This window comes from Phyllobates terribilis, unplaced genomic scaffold, assembly GCF_046119375.1.
Source record: "Phyllobates terribilis strain yellow unplaced genomic scaffold, ASM4611937v1 Scaffold_8__6_contigs__length_399053987, whole genome shotgun sequence".
Classification (NCBI taxonomy): Eukaryota; Metazoa; Chordata; class Amphibia; order Anura; family Dendrobatidae; genus Phyllobates; species Phyllobates terribilis.
The window spans coordinates 106,635,648-106,657,835 of NW_027362768.1; the positions used below are offsets into that span (position 1 = coordinate 106,635,648).

Here is a 22,188-nt window from a genome sequence, read left to right on the forward strand (position 1 = left end):
AATAAAACAAATACATTGTTTGTCCCTTTTATGGATATACGAGCATTCATGTGCTATCGCAAGTATTAACATGGACATTCTTGTAGTTGTATTCTTAGTTATTCTGGCTGACGCTAGTTGATTTTAAAGATTTTTTTTTTCTTCATATTAAGAATCAGACAAGTTGCCCCAAGAGCTGGCACACCCGGCTTTCGTGCCCCAGAAGTGTTAACAAAGTGCATGAATCAAACTACAGGTAAGCTACAAATGTTTTTGTACTTCGTGTTCCTTTTCCGCTACTATTCTTCAAAAATTCCTAATTTTAGACCAGGTGTTTATTCAGAATCAAAAGTATATTGTAATTGTAAGATTATCTCATGCTGCGTTAGTATAACTACTCCTTATCAAAATGTTCAGCAAATATCTCCTTCTCCAGTATTGACATCTTACTGTGATGTAGAAGATGCCCTGCATGAGTGTATGACGCGTCTCTTGATTGGCGCTTGGGAGTCTTCCTGGCAGCCTAGCAGAGCACACAGAATTACCAGCGTCCTTGGAAACTCCCAGTGACATGGTCCAGACCTGGGTGACTTTCATAAGGAAGTCCAGAGGGCCTATTCAATTAGTAACATTTTTTATTTTTTTGTTTGTTACAACAGCCATTAAGTTATAGTAACAACCATTAACTCCTTACCAACCTTGGAAGTACTCAGTACGTCCTAGTTGGTAAGTACTTACCAACCTTGGACGTATTGAGTACTTCCAGACGATCTTGCACGCACAAGCTGCGCGATCGCCACCGGGTGTCAGCTGATTCTGACACCTGGCACTAAGTGCCAGGAGCGGTCCCAAACCAAAAAAAATATATATATATCTATAAATCTGGTATCTCTGTAATCGCACCGACCCGAAGAATAAAGTGGTCTAATCACTTATACCGCACGAGGAACGGCGTAAAAAAAAAAACAAAAAAAAAAAACAATTCTTCACCTTTGTTGTTAATTTGTTCATTCTGCCTCCCAAAGCTTGCAGTAAGGCTCGGCTCAGTTATTCTGCACTTAGCGCTTACACTGCGGTTTCCGTGTACATCTCTGAAATACGTGATTCAGACAGAACACCTGGCAGAAGATTCCCTATAATGAGGCAGATGGAGACACACTGGACGCAGTCTAACATGTGATCCGTCGGTGTCCGTATTTTTTGGCTTGCATAAAAGTGCCGTCAGCCACAGTTTTGTGCACTTATAAACAGAACACCACCCCTGAGCAGAGGCCAGACGGAGTCCAGAGTAACTCTGCTGCCTCATTATAGTGAATGGACCCGTCTTTATTCACTATAAATCGGAGGTTTATATGGAAATCCCAATGTAAGTGCTCAGTTTAGAGCGCAGGATAAATGTGATCCAAAGTGTTATGTAAAATGATCCCAACAAAAGTTTCAACTCAATGTACCAAAAAAGCAAGGCCCCACTCAGGTCCGTCATCTGTTAGCGGAAATATAAGGGGCTTCCACGTTACTGGTAACACACAGGCTCTGGAAAAGCGCTTTGGCTCCTTGCCCCCCAAAAGAAATCCAGCGAATTCTGCACATCTAAATGAGCATGACCTGGGCACTACCACATACTGGTCACTACAACGGGCAGTTTGTAATTTTCCCTCAGCAACATCCATTGCTGCTTGTTTCTGGAAAACACGCATTTGGTCAAAATCGTCACTATATCTGTAGATAAATTCCCAAAGGGGTATAATTTTCAAAATGGGGTCACGTGATTGGGAATTTTGCTCTTCTAGCACTTGGGGGCTCTGTATATGGAGTCTGCAAACTATTCCAGGAAAGTCTGCACTCCAGGAGGCAAATAGCGCTCCATCCCTGTCGAGTCTCGCCATATGGCTAAGCAGTACTGTACAGCCACATGTGGGGAATTGCCACATTCAGCAGAAATTATGGGACAAATTTTGGTGCCATTTTTACCCACTTCCCCGTGTGAAAATGTAAAATTTGGGGCTAAACCAAACTTTTGATGGTAAAAATGTAACGTTTTTTTCTTCGCTGCCCAATGGTATAAAATCCTGTGACACACTTCTGGTGTCCATATGGTCACTGCACCCCTAGATGATTTCGTTGCAAGGTGTAATTTGTAAAATGGAGTAACTTATGGGGGGAGTTTTGCTGTTCTAGCACTTCAGGGGGTCATGGCACCCGCAAACCATAACAGTAAAATCTACACTATAATAATAATTTTGTTTATATAGCGCCAACATAGTCCACAGCGCTTTACAATTCAGACACATTATCCGCACTGTCCCCATTGGGGCTCACAATCTGTATGTCTTTGGAGTGTGGGAGGAAACCGGAGAATCTGGAGGAAACCCACGCAAACACGGGAAGAACATACAAATGCCTTGCAGATATTGTCCTTGGTGAGATTTGAACCCAGGACCCCAATGCTGCAAGGCTGCAGTGCTAACCACTGAGCCATCGTGCTGCCCCAATTTGGCGCTCCTTCCCTTCTGGGCTTTGCACTGTGCCTGAAAAGTATTTCCCGATTATATATAGGGTAGTGGCGAACTCAGGAAAAAATGGACCTCAGTTTGTTGTAAAAAAAATTCTCCTATTAGCCCTTAGAAAAATTAAAAACTTGAGACTAAAACAAAATTTTAGTGGTAAAAATGTAATTTATTCTTTCTTCACCACCCAATAATATAAAATTCTGTGAGGCACATGTGGTGTCAATACAATCACTGCACCCCTAGATGAATTCATTGGGGGGGTGTAGATTGTAGAATGAGGTCACATATGGGGGTTTCTGTTCTGTTCTGGCACCTCAGGGGCTCTACCAATGTGACATGGCACCCTCAAACCATTTCAGCAAAATTAGAGCTCCAATATGTCGTTCTTCCCTTCTGAGCTTTGCACTGTGCCTCAAAAGTAGTTTTTGTCCACATATGGTGTATCGTTGTACTCATGAGAAATTGCACAACAAATTTTAGAGTCAATTTTCTCCTGCTACATTTTTTTTTCTTCCACATTCCAAATATTTCTGTGAAGCACCTGAAGGGTTAATAAACTTCTTGTATGTGGTTTTGAGCACCTTGAGGGGTGCAGTTTTTAGAATGGTGTCACTTTTGGGTATTTTCTGTCATATAGACCCCTCAAAGTCACTTTAAATGTGATTGTGCTCCCTGGAAAAAAAAAAGTTTTTTTTGTAAATTTTGTTGGGAAAATGAGAAATCGCTTGTAGATATTTTTTTTTAACCCTTATAACTTCCTAATAATAAAAAAAAAATATTTAAGAAAATGTGCTGATGTAAAGTAGACCTGTGGGAAATGTTATTTATTAACTATTTTATGTGACTTCTCTTAGATTTAAGGGCATGAAAATAAAAAGTTTGAAAATTGCTAAATTTTCTAAATTTTTGCCAAATTTCCGTTTTTCCCCACAAATAAATGCAAGTGATATCGAAGAAATTTTACCACTATATAAGGTACAATGTCATGAAAAAACAGTCTCTGAATTAGTGGGATCCGTTGAAGCATAAGAGTTATTACCTCATAAAGTGACAGTGGTCAGAATTGTAAAATTTGGCCTGGTCATGAAGGTGAAAACGGGCTTGGGGGTAAAGGGGTTAAAACGTTCTTGTTTAACCCCTGTGTCTGTGTGGAGGGAGCTCAAAATCTGATCACTGTTTTTAACCTTTTAGTGATCACCATTACAAATTAAAATTGACCTCAGATATAAGTGTGACTCGCATCCCCCAGCTGGTGAAAACGCCGCAGCTGTACACTATGGCTGACACCCTGCTACATCAATCATAATCAGTGTTGGCACCAACCATGGCCGTTTAACTCCTTAGATGCTGCTGTCAATATTGACTACAGCATCTTGATGGTTTACAGAGTGGGGGGGGGGTGGCTCCCTTTTTAATCCCATTGGCACCCTGAAATCTTGACACTGTGGTCCTGATGTTTGCCATGCCAAATAATGGCGTTGGCGTCTGCCGGCTGTAGGGGCCCGCAGCAACATCTAGGTGGTAAAAATAACATTTTTCCCCTTCTCCCATGACAGCACCACCTGAGAGAGGGTATCCGCCCACCAAGGACAGGAACCTACTGAATAAAAAGGTGGTACCTCTCTTCCGCTTCAGTTTTTGGTTCCTGTCCTTGATGGGAGCCTCTCTAGGTGGTGCCTCGCCTACCTGTTCGTGGGATCTGGAGTTGGATCCCGGGATCGATGCGGCCTGGAGGCCGTGAAGAAGCAGCAGATGGGTCCTCTGTTCCCAGCCCCATCTTGCTGGTACCTGGGTCTACGTGCGGGGAGGGCGCCTTCTGGGGTCCTCTGCCGCATGCGCTGGGTCCTGCGGCCAGGTCTGCGCACGCACGGTGGCCGTGGCTGGGCGCGCTGGCAGGCCTTCCGGGCTGCGCACGTGCAGGGTCACGTCTCGCCCAGTGACGTAGCGTGCCGGAAGTCCGGGCTGCGTGGGGTCGTGTCGCGCCCTAGCACGAGTGTGCCGGAAGCCCGGGTCTGTGCTTGCGCGGGTGCGATTTTTCAGGGACATCCCCGTTTGCAAACGCGCCGGGAGCCGCTGGGTCAGCGCAGGAGGGATCCTGCGGCGTAGCACGCCAGCTGGCATATGAAAAAAAAAAAGAATATATTTATTTTAGTGAAAAATACACTGTATGTATATACACTGCAGCTGGAAGGGTAGGGGCCCAAAGGAGGTGGAGTCCCCTTATGCTTTAAAAGGATGGGAAGCTGTCAAGGTGGTGGTGTCTGCATCCCCGTCATCATGAGTGAGGAGCAGCTGTCACCGCCGCAGGAGGAACAGCAGCAGCCACAAGTGCCTAAGCAGCGTAAACAGATCAAGCAAAATGTGAGACAACCGGAGCAACGGGAGTCTTCCAATCATCAGAGCCACAGCAGTGGGGGTCGTACGAGTGCTGGCAGAACCGGTCAGAAGAAATCTCGTGAATCCACCTCCGCCAGATGGGAGCGTTCATGTGAACGACAACCACCGCCTCCGGTACCCTAGTCTGAACGGCAGTGTGGTGAGTGATCTTCGTGAAAGTTCACCTTTAGTAATGTGCTCTTCTATTTTTTTTATCTTTTCTCTCCTTTCATTTCTTTCTGGTTGTTAGGAACCAAAAAAGAGTAGTTTCAAGAATAAGAATAAAGAGTGCAGTATGCAAAGTTGGCCTTCCCAGCTTCTGGATACAACCAGTGCAAGAACCTTTGCACTGGTTGTATCCAGAAAACTATAGTAGAGGAGTCCCCTAGTTTTTCTATGGATTTAAAAACCTTAATCCAGACGGAGGTCAGGGATTCCTTAAAGAACTTGATATCTCGTAAGAGGAGGAAGCAGAAACGGGTTTCCTCGGACTCAGAGGAATCAGTAGAGTCCCTTTTCACGAGGGAATATCCTTCCCCCTCTGACCTCTCTTCGTCTTCATCAGAGTCTTCGGGTGATGATGGAGGGGGTAGGCCTTGTTTTTCGGTGGACAATACTGAAAGATTGGTCAAGGCTATTAGAGTGACTATGGGTATTGCCGATGCCAAAGCTCCCAAAACAATTCAGGACGTCCTGTTCGGGGGCTTAGATCAGAAGAGGAGATGCACATTCCCAGTTAACGAAAGGATCAAGACTCTTATAGATAGAGAATGGAAAAACCCAGAGAGGAAAGGCCAGCTGCCGTCTTCTTCTAAGCGGAGACACCGTTTTGAAGAGGAGGATGCAGCTAAGTGGGACAAAACCCCTAAAAATTGATGTGGCCATCGCAAAGTCCTCGAAAAGATCCACACTGCCCTTTGAGGATTTAGGGACCCTAAAAGATCCGCTTGATAAAAAGGCTTAGTCTTTTCTAAAACAGGTCTGGGACTCTGAAACCGGCAGTGGCAGCCTCCTGCACCGCCCAGGTCTATGATGATCTGGCTTCAACAATTAGAGGACCAGATCAAAGGGAATGTCTCTAGAGAAAATTCTGTCGGGTCTTTCTCTTTTGCAGGGGGCGGCTGCTTTCCTTGCAGATGCATCGGCAGATTCAGTTAGGCTGGCTGCCAGGTCAGAAAATCTTTCTAATGCAGCCCGTAGGGCATTATGGCTCAAGAGCTGGCCAGGGGATGTGCAGTCGAAATCTAAACTCTGCTCAATCCCTTGGGAAGGGGACTTTCTTTTCGGGAAGGCCTTAGATGACATCATGGATAAGGCCGCGGACAAGAAACATGGGTTTCCTACTGTGTCTGTTCCCCGATATAAGAGCTCCTTTCGGAAGAGGAAATACAATCGGAGCAAGTTTCCCAGATATCAGAGTGGTTGGAGAGACAGGAAGCCGAATAACAGAGGCTTCATGTTCGGGGGTCCATCCTCCAAGAATAAGAAAGCCCCTAAGTGACGGACCTCCCCAGGTGGGAGGAAGGTTGTCCCACTTCCTTCCCGCCTGGGAAAAAATCTCTTCCTGTGCTTGGATTTTAGGGATAATCAGGAGGGGGCTGAAGTTGGAGTTCAAAAACATTCCCAGAAACACCGTCAGGATTTCAGCCCCCAGAGGCCTAAGGGAGCAGATGGCCCTGCAACAGGAAGTACTCACTCTGGTTGTGAAGGGGGTTCTAGTAGAAACACCTGTACCCGAGCAAGGGAGAGGGTTTTTACTCAACTCTCTTCCTAATAAAGAAGCGGATGGCGCCTTCAGAACCATGGTCAACTTGAAGAAGCTGAACGACCATTTGATTTACAGGCCATTCAAGATGGAATCAATAAAATCGACCATAAACATGTTGTTTCCAGAATGTTATACGTGCGTTCTCGATTTGAAGAACACTTACTACCACGTCCCAATCTTTCCTGCACACCAACAGTTTGAGGGTAGCTGTACGGTTCGGCAAGCCCATAAGGCATTTTCAGTTTGCAGCTCTTCCCTTTGGCATCTCCATGGCTCCAAGGGTTTTCACAAAGATTATCCTGGAAGTTACAGCGCATCTAAGGGAGAAAGATATCCTAGTCATCCCTTACCTGGATGATTTTTTAGTGGTGGGCAGATCAAAACCACTCTGCGCACTGGCTCTGGCGGAAGTCATGGCCAGTCTAAATGGCCTGGGTTGGATGTTAAATTTAGAAAAATCGAGACTAGAACCAAAAAAGGTTCAATCATTCCTGGGTGTCATTTTGGACTCGGAAAACCAGTCTTGTCTTCTGCCAGAGGACAAGAAACTGAAGATCAGTTCCCTCATATCACGCGTAATCAGCAATCCATCCATGACCTTGAGAAATGCAATGTCTCTATTGGGTACGATGACATCTTGTATCCCAGCCGTTCAGTGGGCCCAGTTCCATTCAAGACATCTTCAGCAGGAGATCCTGACAGCAGACAAACGGCTCAGAGGTCGCCCGGATGGAAGAATATCCCTTTCAAGTTTAGTAATCAACTCGCTGGACTGGTGGATGAATCCGGTAAATCTATCTCTGGGGGTTCCTTGGTCTTTCCAGGTGTCAGATACGATTAAGACAGACGCAAGCGCAGAAGGCTGGGGAGCTCACCTGAGAGATCATTCAATACAAGGCCTCTGGTCGGACAGCGAGACGGGTCTCTCCTCCAACATGAGGGAGTTGTTGGCAGTCAGAAATGCGCTAGTAGAGTTCAGTTCTCTTCTTCAGGGTCATCACATCCAGATAATGTCGGACAACCGAACGACAATTGCCTACATCAATCGTCAAGGGGGTACCAGATCCCTTCCTCTGATGTTAGTAGATCAGATCCTTCGTTTTGCGGAGAGTCCTCTATTCACGCTCTCGGCGCTGCATATAAGAGAAGAGGAGAACGTAAAAGCCGATTTTCTAAGTCGACACATCTTGAAACAAGGAGAATGGGAATTGAATCCAGCTATATTCCAGCAGATTATCGGCCGATGGGGACAACCTCAGATAGATCTGTTTGCGTACAAACACAATCGGAAAACCAAAATCTTTTGCTCCCTGATTCCAAAGGAGAAGCAGTTTGCGGTGGACGCGCTGCAAATTCCTTGGGACTTTTCCCTGGCCTATGCATTTCCCCCCTCTAATGCTGATCCCTACTATCCTGAGGAAGATCTGAGAAGAACAGGCGAGGGTTATATTTATCGCCCCGTTTTGGCCCAAGAGACTATGGTTCACTTGGATGAAGAGAATGTCCCAAGCGGATCCATGGGTTCTTCCGGACACCCCAGATCTCCTCAGGCTGGGCCCAGTCTTCCATCCCCAAAGATTGGGCCTGCATTTGAAGGCCTGGATTTTGAAAGGTCACTACTAACGCATTAGGGGTTTTTTCCAGGTCTAGTTACTACTCTACTGGCGAGTAGGAAGCCGGTGACGACTAGGATCTATGGTAGAACCTGGGCTAAATTTCTGTCTACCTCGGGTCAGTCCGCCAAAGGGAGGGTTCCTATTGGGGCCATCCTGGAATTCCTTCAGAAAGGCTTAAGCATGGGGTTAGCTACCAGTACCCTTAAGGTACAAGTATCAGCTCTGGGGGCACTATATAATTGCGACTTGGCAGCAAATAGGTGGATCATCAGATTCATTAAAGCTTGCAGTAGATCTAGACATATTCCTACTCCAAGGATGCCTCCTTGGGACCTTAATCTGTTTCTAGAAGTGCTAACCAAGCCTCCCTTTGAGCCCTTAGAGGAAGTTTCGGAGAAAATTCTCACCTTAAAAACAGCCATGCTGGTAGCTCTAACGTCGGCTCGTAGGGTTAGTGATCTGCACGCGCTGTCAATTAACCATCCGTTCGCTCAGGTGTGTATGGATAGAGTAGTCTTAAGACCAGACCTGGCCTATCTTCCAAAAGTAGCCTCCAAATTCCATAGGACACAAGTAATTACTCTCCCTTCCTTCTATCCTGACCCTAGAGATTCAGAGGAACAAAAACTTCACACTTTAGATGTTAAGAGGGTATTAGTCCAGTATTTGGAGGTGACGGAGGCCTGGAGAAAAAGTGACGCCTTATTCATCTCATTTCAGGGGGCTAGGAAAGGGCTTAAGGTTATAAGGGGGACCATAGCTAGGTGGGTCAGGGACACCATTGGCTTAGCGTACTCTTCTAGCAATCTGCCAGTTCTAGAGAACCTGAAGGCCCACTCCACCAGAGCGGTAGCTGCTTCCTGGGCTGAGAAGGCTTATGTGCCCATCGACATCATATGTAAGGCGGCATCTTGGTCTTCCCCCGCTACATTTTACAAGCATTACCGTCTTGACCTTTCCTCTTCTACTGATCTGTCCTTTGGTAGGAAGGTGTTCCAAGCGGTGATCCCTCCCTCTGGTGTCTGATCTCTATAAATCTCTCAGGTGGTGCTGTCATGGGAGAAGGGGAAAAGATCCTAGTTACTTACCGGTAACGGGATTTTACAGAGCCCATGACAGCACCCTATTAATTCCCTCCCCTTTAGCACTTATGGTGTGTACTTCTTAGGGTGTTTTATTAAGAAATGTTAGGTGGTAGTTATGTACTAACCTATTTTTCGGAGGCCCTCTCATGCTCTGAAACAAAAACTGATGCGGAAGAGAGGTACCGCCTTTTTATTCAGTAGGTTCCTGTCCTTGGTGGGCGGATATCCTCTCTCAGGTAGTGCTGTCATGGGCTCTGTAAAATCCCGTTACCGGTAAGTAACTAGGATCTTTTCCTTCTTGCCATGCCACTTTGCTTTAATTCCTGAAAAGCAGCTGAGGGGTTAATAAACAGCCTGACAGCAGTTTTTAATATGTTGAGGGGGGGGCTGTTTTTAAAATGGTAGCACTTTTGGGGGTTTTCTAATATGTTGGTCCCCTAAAATCACTTCAAAACTGAATAGGTCCCTAAAAAAAAAAACATCCTAATAAAATAACGTTTTAATGATGTAAAGTAGACATGAAGTAAATGGCATTAACTATTTTGTGTGGTATAACCATCTGGCTTAAAGGGAACCTGTCCACAGGATTTGGCCCTATAAACTAAAGGCATGGCCATAATGGCGCTGTGCTACTGATTAATCGGATACCTGATGTGAAGGAATCCGCTCCGCTCAGTGGTTGTTTAACCCCTTTGCAACCCATGCAGTATTAGTACGCACATTTGCGTACTGCCCGTTCAGTGAGGGCTACTGCGCTGAGCCCTCACTGAACCGAACTGATTCTTACAGCTGACATGTGCCCGCAACAGCCGCGGGGGGAATCGCGATCCACCCGCGGCTGTTAACATGTTAAATGCCGCTGTCAATCTCCGACAGCGGAATTTAACGCGCGCTTCCGGGTAGCGCGTCATAAGCCCCGCCCATCGGCGACCCCGTCACATGATCGCGGGTCACCGATGGGTGGGCATGACAACCCAGGGTCTGCAGCAGACGCCTGTGGTTGTCATGATCTGGTCGCTATGAGCGCCACCTAGTGGTCGGCGCTCATAGCACAGGACCATTTCTGCTGCATGCAGGGGATCTGCTGGTCCCCTGTATGTAGCAGAGCCGATCGGATAGTTGCTGCTTCTAGTCTCCTATGGAGACTATTGAAGCAAGCAACAAGTGAAAAAAAAAGTTTTTAAAAATATTTAAAAAATCTAAAAGTTTAAATCACCCCCCTTTCGCCCCATTCAAAATAAAATCTATATAAAAAAAAAACCTACATAGACATATTTGGTATCGCCGCGTTCAGAATCGCCCGATCTATCAATATAAAAAAAGAATTAATCCGATCGGTAAGCGGCGTAACGAGAAAAAAATTCTAAACGCCAGAATTACGTTTTTTGGTCGCCGCAAAATTGCAATAAAATGCAGTAACGGGCGATCAAAACATCAGATCTACCCCAAAATGTTATCAATAAAAACGACAGCCCGGCGCGCAAAAAATAAGCCCTCACCCAGCCCCAGATTCCGAAAAATGGAGACGCTACAGGTCTCGGAAAATGGCGCTATTTTTTTTTTTTTTTTTGTACCAAATTTTGGAATTTTTTTTCACCACTTAAATATAAAAGAACCTATACATGTTTGGTGTCTACGAACTCATAATGACCTGGAGAATAAGAATGGCCGGTCAGTTTTAGCATTCAGTGAACGTGGTAAAAAAAAAAAAAAAAACTGTGGTATTGCACTTTTTTTGCAATTTTACCGCGCTTGGATTTTTTTTCCCGTTTTCCCGTACATGATATGGTAAAACTAGTAATGGCGTTGAAAAGTACAACTCTTCCCGCAAAAAATAAGCCCTCACATGGCCATATTGTCCAAAAAAATAAAAACGCTATGGCTCTGGGAACAAGGGGAGCAAAAAACGTAAAAGCAAAAACGGAAAAAGCTCTGGTCCTTAAGGGGTTAATATTCACCTGATCAAGTTTTCAGAAAATGACGTCTTCGGGGCTGGATTTAGGAGCAAGATCTTTATCACGTTCTCGGCCCCCCCACCGGACTCCTCTCTTTCTTGTGCAGGTCACTGATTATTCAGTGACCTCCCTTCTTAAAATTCTGCGGCGCTGCTGCCATCCTTAAAATGGCGCTGGAGGAGGCGTGTGCGCAGATCGAGGTTTCGGCTCAGTTCAGAGCCAAAATATCGATTTGCGCATGCGCCACCTCTGGCACGATTTTATTGAAGTCCTGCACACAGGATGTCGGTTCCCACTGCTCACGTGCCATCCACACAAAGATGGCGGCTTGGAATTTTAAAAAGGAGGCATATTAAATAATCAGTGACCTGCACAAGAAACAGAGGAGGCTGGTGGGGGGCAGAGAGCTAGATAAAGACCCTGCCCCCACATCCCACCCCAAAGCACACAAGACGTCATTTTATGAAAACTTCATAAGGTGAATATTCAGCAACCAATGATCCCTTCAGATCAGGTATCAGATTAATCAGCATCACAGCACCATTATGGCCATGCTTTTAGTTTATAGGGCTAAATCCTGCTGACAGATTCTCTTTAAAGGGATAATCATTCAGCGTTTGAAAATTGCTAATTTTTAGACACTTGTCAAATTTCTGGTATGTTTTGCGTTTATGAATAAAAAAAAATATTGACTCACATTATATTTTATGTTGATGGTAAATTTGTCATGAAAATATCAGCTCAAAATCACTGAGATATGTTGAAACATTCCAGAGTTATTGCCACATAAAGTGACTGTGTCCAGGCCAAAATTTGCAAATCTGGCATCTAAGGGGTAAAAAAAAAAAAATTTAATGTAAGCATTCAGATCGGCCTTCAACAATGAAAAAAAAAAGAAAAAAAATGTTCATTTTTCTATGTGCCCACGATGCAGAATTGAAGCAGAAAATTTCCCCAGCATTTCTGCATGTCCTTGCCAGTAAAAACACTTGCAGATTTTAACACGCGTTTTTGAAGCGTTTTGACATGCGGATTTTTTTTTTCAAATGCATTGAGTAGGCAAATCCGCATGCATAAACACACAAATAATGGACATGCTGCAGATTTTTCCGCACGGAAAAATCCACAGCAATGGCACATCACATGCGGATTATCATTGGGGACCGTGAGGCACGTATTACCAAGCGGTTTTTAAGTTTTTTTCGCTGCGGACATTGCGCAGCAAAAACGCTTGAAAAATGCATAGTGGGCACGCAGCCTTACAATATAATCACCATCACTCCTTAAAAAAACTACAATAAAAAACTAACATAACGCTGCATGTACCCCAAATTGGCATCAATTAAACTTTCAGCTCATGGTGCAAAAAAAGGTCCTCAACCAGCTCAGCTCGCTCAATCAATGGAAAAATCACATTCCAAGTCTCAGAGAATGGTGACAAACCAAAAAACTTGTTTTGTTTTGTATTTCCCATGCTTAAAAAAACATTTGAGTTTACCATCACAGTAAACATACTTTGGAGAATCACATTTCCAGGTAAAAAATTTTTTTTTTCTCACTTGGAATTTTTCCCATATTCCAGTAGACTATATGGTTGAATGAATGGCGTCATTCACAGCTACAGCTCTTCTTACAAAACCTAAGCCGTCTTGTGTCTATGTTGATGGAGAAATAAAAAAAGTTATGGCTCTTTGAAGAAGTGGAGGGAAAAAGGGGGAAAAAAAAAATGGTTGCAGAGGTGAGTGGATAAGTCATGTACGTTAGTGGTGCTTTTGGGGTATTTGTGCTTTTCTGACAGTCAAGGCTACATTCACACTTGCATTATTGCGTCCTGTTTTTCGGATCAGGCAAACAATTTATGCATTTGTTACGTAACTGATATATGTGGTAGCAGAGGGGCCGCGTTGATTCTTACGGGGTCTGTTTGGATTCTGTTTGTTTTTAGAATAGTAATAAGTTCTGCATGATGCACTTTTTCACTTGGGATGATATGAGGAGAGATTAGTTTTGTGATGGTGTGAGACTGCGGACTATAGGGTTAGTAGTATTATGTATACTTGCTTGGCATGGTGTATTTTTTTTTAATAGTATGTAGACTGATTGGCACAGAAATTTAGAAGTGGAAAGGGTGAAATGGTTGGTGTATGGAGAGGGACCAGTGCCCAAGGTTAGAGGCTTGGAAAGATGAGACCTCCTGATGTGGCTGGAGCATAGACGATTCACACATCAGGAAAAAGGCCGGATATCTACATCATATAATAATAAAATATCACATTGTATGGCCGCCTCATGTATGCATGGACCACGGTCTATAGTACAATGTATTTCACCTTATGGCTATGTGCACATGTTGCATGCTTTGTTTGTCTTTTCTTTTCAATATCAGAAAGGCTGAGATTTCAGAAATCTCATGCACATGCTTGTTTTTTTCATGACCGAATTAGAAAACTGCTGCGTTTTGTTTTGTTTAAAAGCTGTAGCATGTCAATTGTTTCAGCGTTTTTGCAGCTTTTTTTTTTTCCGATAGAATACAATGAGACGGTGAGAAAACGCTGCAAAAAAAAAAACATAACTCTGGGTTTTTGCAGCATTTTTGATAAATAAATCTAACTTTATTAAACCTCTACTGTACCCACCAAAAAAAAGCAGCCAAACCCGACTTTTTTTGTAAGCATCTTCTTTACTGGCAAGAGTGGGTTTTGCCTGCAGAAAAATAAAAATGCTGCAAAAACGCGTGTGCACATAAACTATTACTGTCTTTCAACCAAGACGTCTGATCAGTGATGAGTGAGCATGCTTGGACATGGAGATACCCAAGCCTGCTGTGGTTCGGATATAGTAGCCAGCGTGCTCGGGTCAAATGCTCGTGTATCCGCGGCCGCGTGTATATCGGGCATTCTCTACGTGTGTATCTGCCACGATGCATGCGGCTCGCGGGTAAATGAGCATAATAATAATCTTTGTTTTTATATAGCGCTAACCTATTCTGCAGCGCTTTACATACATTTGACTCGAGCACACTGGCTGCTCTATCTGAACCAAACACGCTCTGATATCGATATCCAAGCATGCTTGCTCATCACCATTTCTTATCCCTTTTGCTTACACGCGGTGCATGCTGTATCCATACGTTTTTGATCCTCCGCTGCACATGCTTGGATCTGGTGCAACCAACATATCTTTGGAGGTATTGCAGGTCAAAAAAACTTGTCCGATCACTTTTGTGACCAGATGACTTGGTTATGGCAGGGGGTTAATAGGTAATGCTTTGCTGTGAGTTTTTAGTAAAATGGAAGTCTCTATAACAACCTAAAATTGTCTAAGGATAAGTAGACCTGGTAGAAGGAGAGGTTGTAAGTGTTGAGCACCTTGGTGGAGAATGTGAGAGATGGCGGTACAATAAAACCTCCTGGGTGCTCTAGTATGCAATCCAACTTTCTCGAAGAGCAGCAAAGCTTGAGCCTCTCCCTGTCAGTCGTTAGTCCCAAAAAACAATTGAAAGAAGATCTCGCATAGTAATAAATCAGCCCTTTCTGAAAGATGCAGCAAATAGTCTTGTCCTCCAACATTTTATAATTAATACAATATTTGCTCATATATACACAAGCGGGGAAAAGTCGACATGCGTCACTTGAGAGTTGGAATAATTTGCCATTTGGGCTCCTTATTGAAATGTTTAACCTCTTCATCTTGTTCCAGGAAAAAAAAATAATAAATTCGCACACAATAATTGCATTGTGGTGCTGCACACACGGTCATGTGAATTGCTAATTGTCTAAAATGTTAAACTAATAAGTCATTATTTAACAGTTGTGGAAGGAAAAAAAATATATAATAAATCATTAAAAGGTTTGGAAAACCTGACTGATGACTTCTTCCTTCCAAAAACAGTGCCACACCTGTCTTACAGGTTGTGTATCGTACTGAAGCTGTGGCCCCATTCACAAGGAGACAGGCGTGATGCAGTTTTTAACAGGGCTATGGAGTCGGTAAGCCAAACCTCCGACTCCTCAATTTCCATGACTCCGACTCCCTCAAACACGGCTCAGCTTCACTGTGTTCGGCTGGAGCCGCTCATCACAGCGCATGCGCTGGGAACTACACAGCTTCACTGCACACGTGCGGGGAGCCACTCGTCACAGCGCATGCGCTGGGAACTACACAGCTTCACTGCACACGTGCGGGGAGCCACTCGTCACAGCGCATGCGCTGGGAACTACACAGCTTCATTGCACACGTCTGGGGAGCCTCTCGTCACAGCGCATGCGCTGGGAACTACACAGCTTCTCTGCACACGTGCAGGGAGCCGCTCGTCACAACGCATGCGCTGGGAACTACACAGCTTCACTGCACACGTGCGGGGAGCCGCTCGTCACAGCGCATGCGCTGGGAACTACACAGCTTCACTGCACACGTGCGGGGAGCCACTCGTCACAGCGCATGCGCTGGGAACTACACAGCTTCACTGCACACGTGCGGGGAGCCACTCGTCACAGCGCATGCGCTGGGAACTACACAGCTTCATTGCACACGTCTGGGGAGCCGCTCGTCACAGCGCATGCGCTGGGAACTACACAGCTTCTCTGCACACGTGCAGGGAGCCGCTCGTCACAGCGCATGCGCTGGGAACTACACAGCTTCACTGCACACGTGCGGGGAGCCACTCGTCACAGCGCATGAGCGGCTCCCAGCGCTACAGGCTTTGCTGGCTGGCCATGACATATTGCGCAAGCGCCCCATACTAGTAGAATTCAGATGCGTGGGCGGCGCCAGCCCTGACTGAATGTGAGGAATCACCCCTATGACTAAACGAGCAGGTATGATATAAACATATAGTGATTTATACTAATGATATTAACGACGATTTTAATGAAAAAAGTCTGTAACAACGCAATGGGGGCAGTTTACATAGTACACAGGACATGACGGGTTCCCTTTAAGTGATACATTTACTGCAGCACAGATTCATCTCCTCTAAAAGTCTAGACCCTTAGATCAGGAATAGGACAGACATTTATTGGACATTTCATAACTTTCCCAAATTCTTATGAAAAAATATTCCCCACAAACTGCATTGAACTACTGTACCCAATTTATTATATATTTTAGGAGTTTGAGTCGGTCCATTTTATACCGACTCCACCAAAATGGACGCAGACTACAACTCCACAGCCCTGGTTTTTAAAAGAAGAAAGTCTGGTTTCTCTTATCACGGAAATACTCTTCTAGGATCTGCAGCCACATTTTACAATGCGCACAGAATTCATTTTGTAAAAAAGATTGGTATCTCTGTAATCGTACTGACCTGTAGCATAATTTTGCCAGCTCCTTTTTACTGCACAACGAATTCTGTAAAAACACATCCCAAAAAACATTGCTTTTTTAATTTATTTTACTGCACTTGGAAATCATTTTCTAATTTTTCAGCACATGATATGGTAAAATAAATGGCGTCATTCAAACTACAACTCATCCCACTAAAAACAAACCTTCATATCATATTGATTGAAAAATAGTTATGGCTCTGGGACGAAGGGAAGGAAAAGGGCAATAATGAAAATTGGCGGCTCCAATGAAAAGTTAAAAGGTTGTCTATACTTTTGAACAGCCTGTAGAAAAGCCTGATCTTTTCTTTCCTCCTCCCCCCTACAGCAAGGTAAAACGTTGCTGCACTTACCAGTCTAATAGGTCTAGGAACTATCCTGATTAGAATACTCTGCAATTTCAGCAGCATTCTCCCAGCACTATAGTTGCAGGAACATCCTTCTCAGCATGCATTGTGCCTGCCATTTTCCAATGGCTGACTTGCAAGTAATCCTTTAAAGTACTTTTTTTTTTTTTAAAGTCATATCAGCTGTAGATGCCTGTACTACATGTATTATATATTATAGCCATGTGTAAATCAGCTCTCAGCTTTGATGTGTTTCTGTAGGTTTGGTAAAATATTTTCAAGTAAGTCACAAACTTAATAAAATTAAATGTTTCTGGCTTCCAGATTGTACTTGTTAAGTGGAAAATAAAGATCTTTCAATCTCTTTGCAGCTATCGACATGTGGTCTGCTGGCATCATCTTTCTCTCCCTTCTCAGCGGAAGATATCACTTTTTCAATGCTGCTGATGACATGAATGCTCTGGCTCAAATCATGACAATTCGTGGATCAAGAGAGACTGTTCAAGCCGCTAAACAATTTGGTATGTTCAGTATATGCAATTTAGATTCCTTTTAATCTGGGCCCATAAGCTAACCCATATTTATTACACCGTGTGTACAGTTGAGTGCCATTATTCTTGCTTAGTCTTGGGTTACGGGTATTAACAATATGTAAAAGATGTCAAGTACTTAAAGCAGGGTCACTGCATATCTAATGGTCTTGTCCTGAGGTATCAAACAATTTTGGAAGGCATAATATATAGTGGAGTATGTACATGTGTGCATATATAGAAAGGCAATATATAAGGCTGCATCAGACGAACATTGGAGTTCTTGAAACCATCATGCACAGGCATGGCTTGCCGTTAAAACGAGCACAAAATGGTAAAAAAAAAAATCACATTGCAACATTTTTATATTTTTTTCCCTCCCTACAATAACTTTCACCACTGTTATTTATGGCTGTGAAATTATCAAGCCAGTCCATGTTCTTCAGGTCTAAGGGCTCATTCAGACGTCAGTGATTTTTCTCGTACACAAAAGTCTGATTCTTATCAGAGTTTGGCCAGTGTATCAGTTTCATAAGTTTTTCTGAAAAAAATGAAGGTTTTTCTAATGCATCTGATATCAGTCTGTGAAAAACGTAATTTTTTTTCTTTTTCTCCCCTCCCATTAACTCGTAGACTTGCATTGGTGTGCTTGATCAGAGACTTTGGTCAAAATCGGATATGTCTTCATGATTGTGTGGCCCAAACTGTCCACTGCGACAAGTGAACAGCCCCCCTATACTAGAATAGATATAAGCTCTATCCGTGAAAAATGCAGCTAGAACTCGTACACGAGAAACTGGCGTCTGAATGGGCCCCAACTCTAAAGTCCTTTTTGTGTTTGTTCTTATTAATGTTAAAGTTCTGCAATGGTAAATGTACAGAGAGGGTGACTTTTGGCTGCGACCACCTCTTCCCTATAGGAAAATAAAAACCGCAGTCGCACAATTAAAAAAAAAAATAAAAATGGATAGGTTAGATACAGTGGGGAAAACAAGTATTTGATACACTGCCCATTTTCAAGTTTTCCCACTTACATAGAATGGAGAGGTCTGTAATTGTTATCGTAGGTACACTTCACCTGTGTAATGATATATATTGCTTTTTATGAGACCACTCTAGAAGTGCCATGGTAGCAACCCCTTTCCCTAAAGGATGCATAGGTGTGTGTATAGGCACAGAAGAGGTGGAGTGTAATAAGAGCAAATGTAAGTAATCTTTGAAAACCACAAAAAAAGCAGGTCACCCATACTTTATGGACACATTTGATACAGCAGAGGTGGACAATTAATTTTCCCAAGAGACCACATGAGACCATTGTGGAGGGCCGAACCAAAACTCTGTAATTTTGTTCAATATCAGCATTATGTATATTAATTTACTTATTATTGAGCAGTACAAAACCACTGTATGCTGGACCCCACAGTCCCCCACACACACTATACGTCCCCACAGCCCCAACATACACTGTATGATAGCCTCTACTGTCTCTCCGCACACCACCAAAGTATGCTCTCCCATAGCCACCCAAAACTGTATGATTTCCCTTTACCAACAGTCTCCCACATGGAATGATCCCCCCCCCAACACAGTATGATTCCCCTTCCCCCACAAGTGAATGACTGTAATGCAGAAACACTACTCTCCTCACCACCCCAGTGCATTGCTCCTGGCTTTGCTTGATGTAAGCATGATATAGTGACACCATGGAGGCTGCTGTGCAGAGGCACTTTGTCCCACAGGCTGAATAGCGATAGAGGGGGGTGACTGCTTCCTCTTCCACAGTTATATTCACCGGTATCTGCATCCTGAGGATATATATACTGGTTTGTTTGTTTTTTTGCAGTCCAGGTCCCCAGGCTTGATGTGACCCGCGGGTCTTAGTTTGCCCACGTCTAATGTAATGGATTATAAGCTAGCAGATATCTCATACGTATCCAGCTTATAAAAATATCAAGAAATATAATTCACAGTGCATAAAAAAACACAATTGAATTAGATATTAATATCCTTATGTCAAAAGCACAAATTACTAAAAATATCAACTAATATGCAAAAAACACCAACAAAGCACACAATAATGTGAATAAGTAAAATGAGAGATAAAAATTGAATAAGCAAATTATATATAATGTTTTATATTAACACAGTTGAGGGGGGACAATAAATCTATAAGTATCTCACAGATGGAGTGCCTGGGAGTCGCCATCAGGGAGTGCCCCATATGTATCACTTCTTCAGACGGGTACAGTGCTTGCAACTATAATTCGATCACAGAATAATAATTATACATTAAAGGGGTTGTCTGAGAAAGTTTGTTAAACTGGGTTTAAATCGCGTTTTTTGGGGAAGGGGGGATAAACTACTTATACAGTCCTATAGGGGACTTTGCCCCTATATAACTCCTATCTGCAGTATAGATTTTACTTATTTAGTTAAAAGTTTTTGCCTAACTTCTTCATCAGGATAAGGTAAGACAAGCTTGTCTTATCTTATCCTGATGAAGAAGTTAAACAAAAACTTTGAAACGCGTTGATAATTTTAACTTATAACAGACAATGAAATAATAAAAAGTGATCCAAAAAACCCTCTTTGGAACCAGATGGTATGTTTCTTCCACGTGGACAGCCGGCAGTGCGGTGAAAACCGGTCTCTCTTCCTTTACTTATTTAGTTAGGCAGAAAAACTCTAATTTCATATGTTAATGAAGATTAACCAAAGACTCGGTGCACCAGTCTGCACATTCCCTTAGTTTGATTTATAGCGCTTGCTTACCTAGTGCAAGCGTTACCTGAAATGAATCCCTGGCCCTGTTAGGTCACACTGGCACTGCAGGAGGCGAATATCTTACGCACAGTGTCAGTGTGTATGCGCTCTCATCCCGCGAGCCTGCGTGCAACAGACGGGAGAGAGGGCTGAGCTTACACCCGCGCTGACACTGTGTGAGTGAGCCTGTTTGACAGTGCGCTGACCCTGTAGGAGCCAATCAAGCTAATGAAAGTTGAGACTTGCTGCTTGAGGGGGTATAACAGTGCACTGAGCTTTTGGTTACACTAAGGGTGCACCAAGGAGCCTTCATTTGCACATAAAATTGTTTCTGTCCAACTGAAGATAAAAAACAATCTATACAGTAGGTAGGAGTTTTATAGAGGTCGAAATCGCATTTTGGGGGTGACATGCTTCCTTTAACCAAAGACTTTTCAGACACTTTCAGTATTTGGTCAGTATTTTACATCAGTATTTGGAAGCCAAAACCAGGAGAGGGTGATAAATACAGAAGAGGTGACGTGTTTCTATTATACTTTTCCTCGGATTGTCCCACTCCTGATTTTTGGCTTAAAATACTGAGGTAAAATACTGAGCACATACTGAACGTGGCCTTGGATGTATAAAATGATACTTTGGTGTTACTATTATGCCACAGCTGTAGCTATGCTTCACTTCCGCTGCGCTCATTTTTGATGGGTTGCAGTAGTGACATCATGTCAACAGTGCAGAGCCGCTGAGCCCAGTGATTGGCTGCAGTGGTCGACATGACATCACTGCTGCAGTCTATCAACCAAGACTAAGTCAGCTCTATAGCCGCAGAGGGTGAGTAACAGCCCACACAATAAAAAAAAAAAAAAAAGTAATTTTGCTTTACGGGAAGCATTCTCAGTGTGAGTTATTACATCTACCAGGTAATGGCAGATGACCGTGACTATTACGGATTCTTGAAGGTGCTAAATGTACACAATTCTACACTTTCCAGCTAACCTTTCCCTATTTGTCGTCTAGGTAAAGCTGTGGTTTGTAGTAAAGAGCTACCCGCAAAAGATTTAAGGGAATTGTGTGAAGGACTGAGACGAGTATGTCTGTCCGTCACACCCGGGACTGAATCCGATGTCCAAAAACAGAGAGCTGCCTTACAAATAAGAATGATCGAAAAACAAGATGGATGGTTTGTGGACGAGACTTGTGAAACATCACCTGCCAATACCAGTGAAGGCTTTAGCTGCATGTCTTCTGCTGGCAGCATGGGCTACAGGCAGACTGGCTGGGACAGGGTGCCTGATGAGGCCTACCATCTACTGGACAGACTGCTGGACATGAACCCTGCTACACGGATCACAGCAGAAGAGGCTTTGTCACATCCCATTTTTAAGGGTCTCTGGTGATTGAACTTGTTACTGGAGCCTTTTATGTATATTTTAGTATATTTATGATTTGTATGGTATAATAAATTATTATAATAAACATTGCAATCCATTTACTGGAGCTTTCTTGTTTGACTTGTAAAGACGCAAAGCTTTGGGAAAGCAGGACTAATCAAGAAAATACTACACAAACAATCCGAAAGAGGCAAATTTTTCACTTTGCCGTCAGAGAAATGTTCTTACACTGCGGCTTTATCACTCGGCCTGTAAACATTTAAGGGGGGGAACAAAAAAGATTGAAGTGTAAACACTTGATGAAACTCCAGCCTGAGATGTTTACAGCGCTGTGATTCTTTGAAAGTTTCCATATAAGGTGATAACATAGAGAAATAGCTGTTTTATCTGAGACGTGGATAAAGAATGATTAGTACAGTATAATCAAACTTCTTCAGCTTGATTTTTTTTTTTTTTCTTAAGTCCGTTATTTTAATCATGTACTTTTTCTTGGCAAGGGCTGCAACAGAAAAATGTTTGCAGATGTTGAAGTATTGATTGCATAAGAAGT

The 22,188-nt window shown here is 43.4% G+C and overlaps 1 protein-coding gene across 2 annotated transcripts in view; it reads left to right on the plus strand.

The window, feature by feature from the left end:
• Window positions 1-21,707, plus strand: part of CDC7 (cell division cycle 7) — a 60,518-nt gene extending 38,811 nt beyond the window's left edge. Inside the window, exons 9-11 of one of the 2 annotated variants that reach the window (XM_073642590.1) lie at window positions 153-235; window positions 17,332-17,481; window positions 21,265-21,707. In XM_073642590.1, coding sequence (XP_073498691.1) covers window positions 153-235; window positions 17,332-17,481; window positions 21,265-21,644 — 613 coding nt within the window. In that variant the 3' untranslated portion in view covers window positions 21,645-21,707. The remainder of the gene's footprint in view (window positions 1-152; window positions 236-17,331; window positions 17,482-21,264) is intronic. The other variant, XM_073642589.1, reaches the window with a different exon arrangement.
• Window positions 21,708-22,188: the final 481 nt, after the last annotated feature.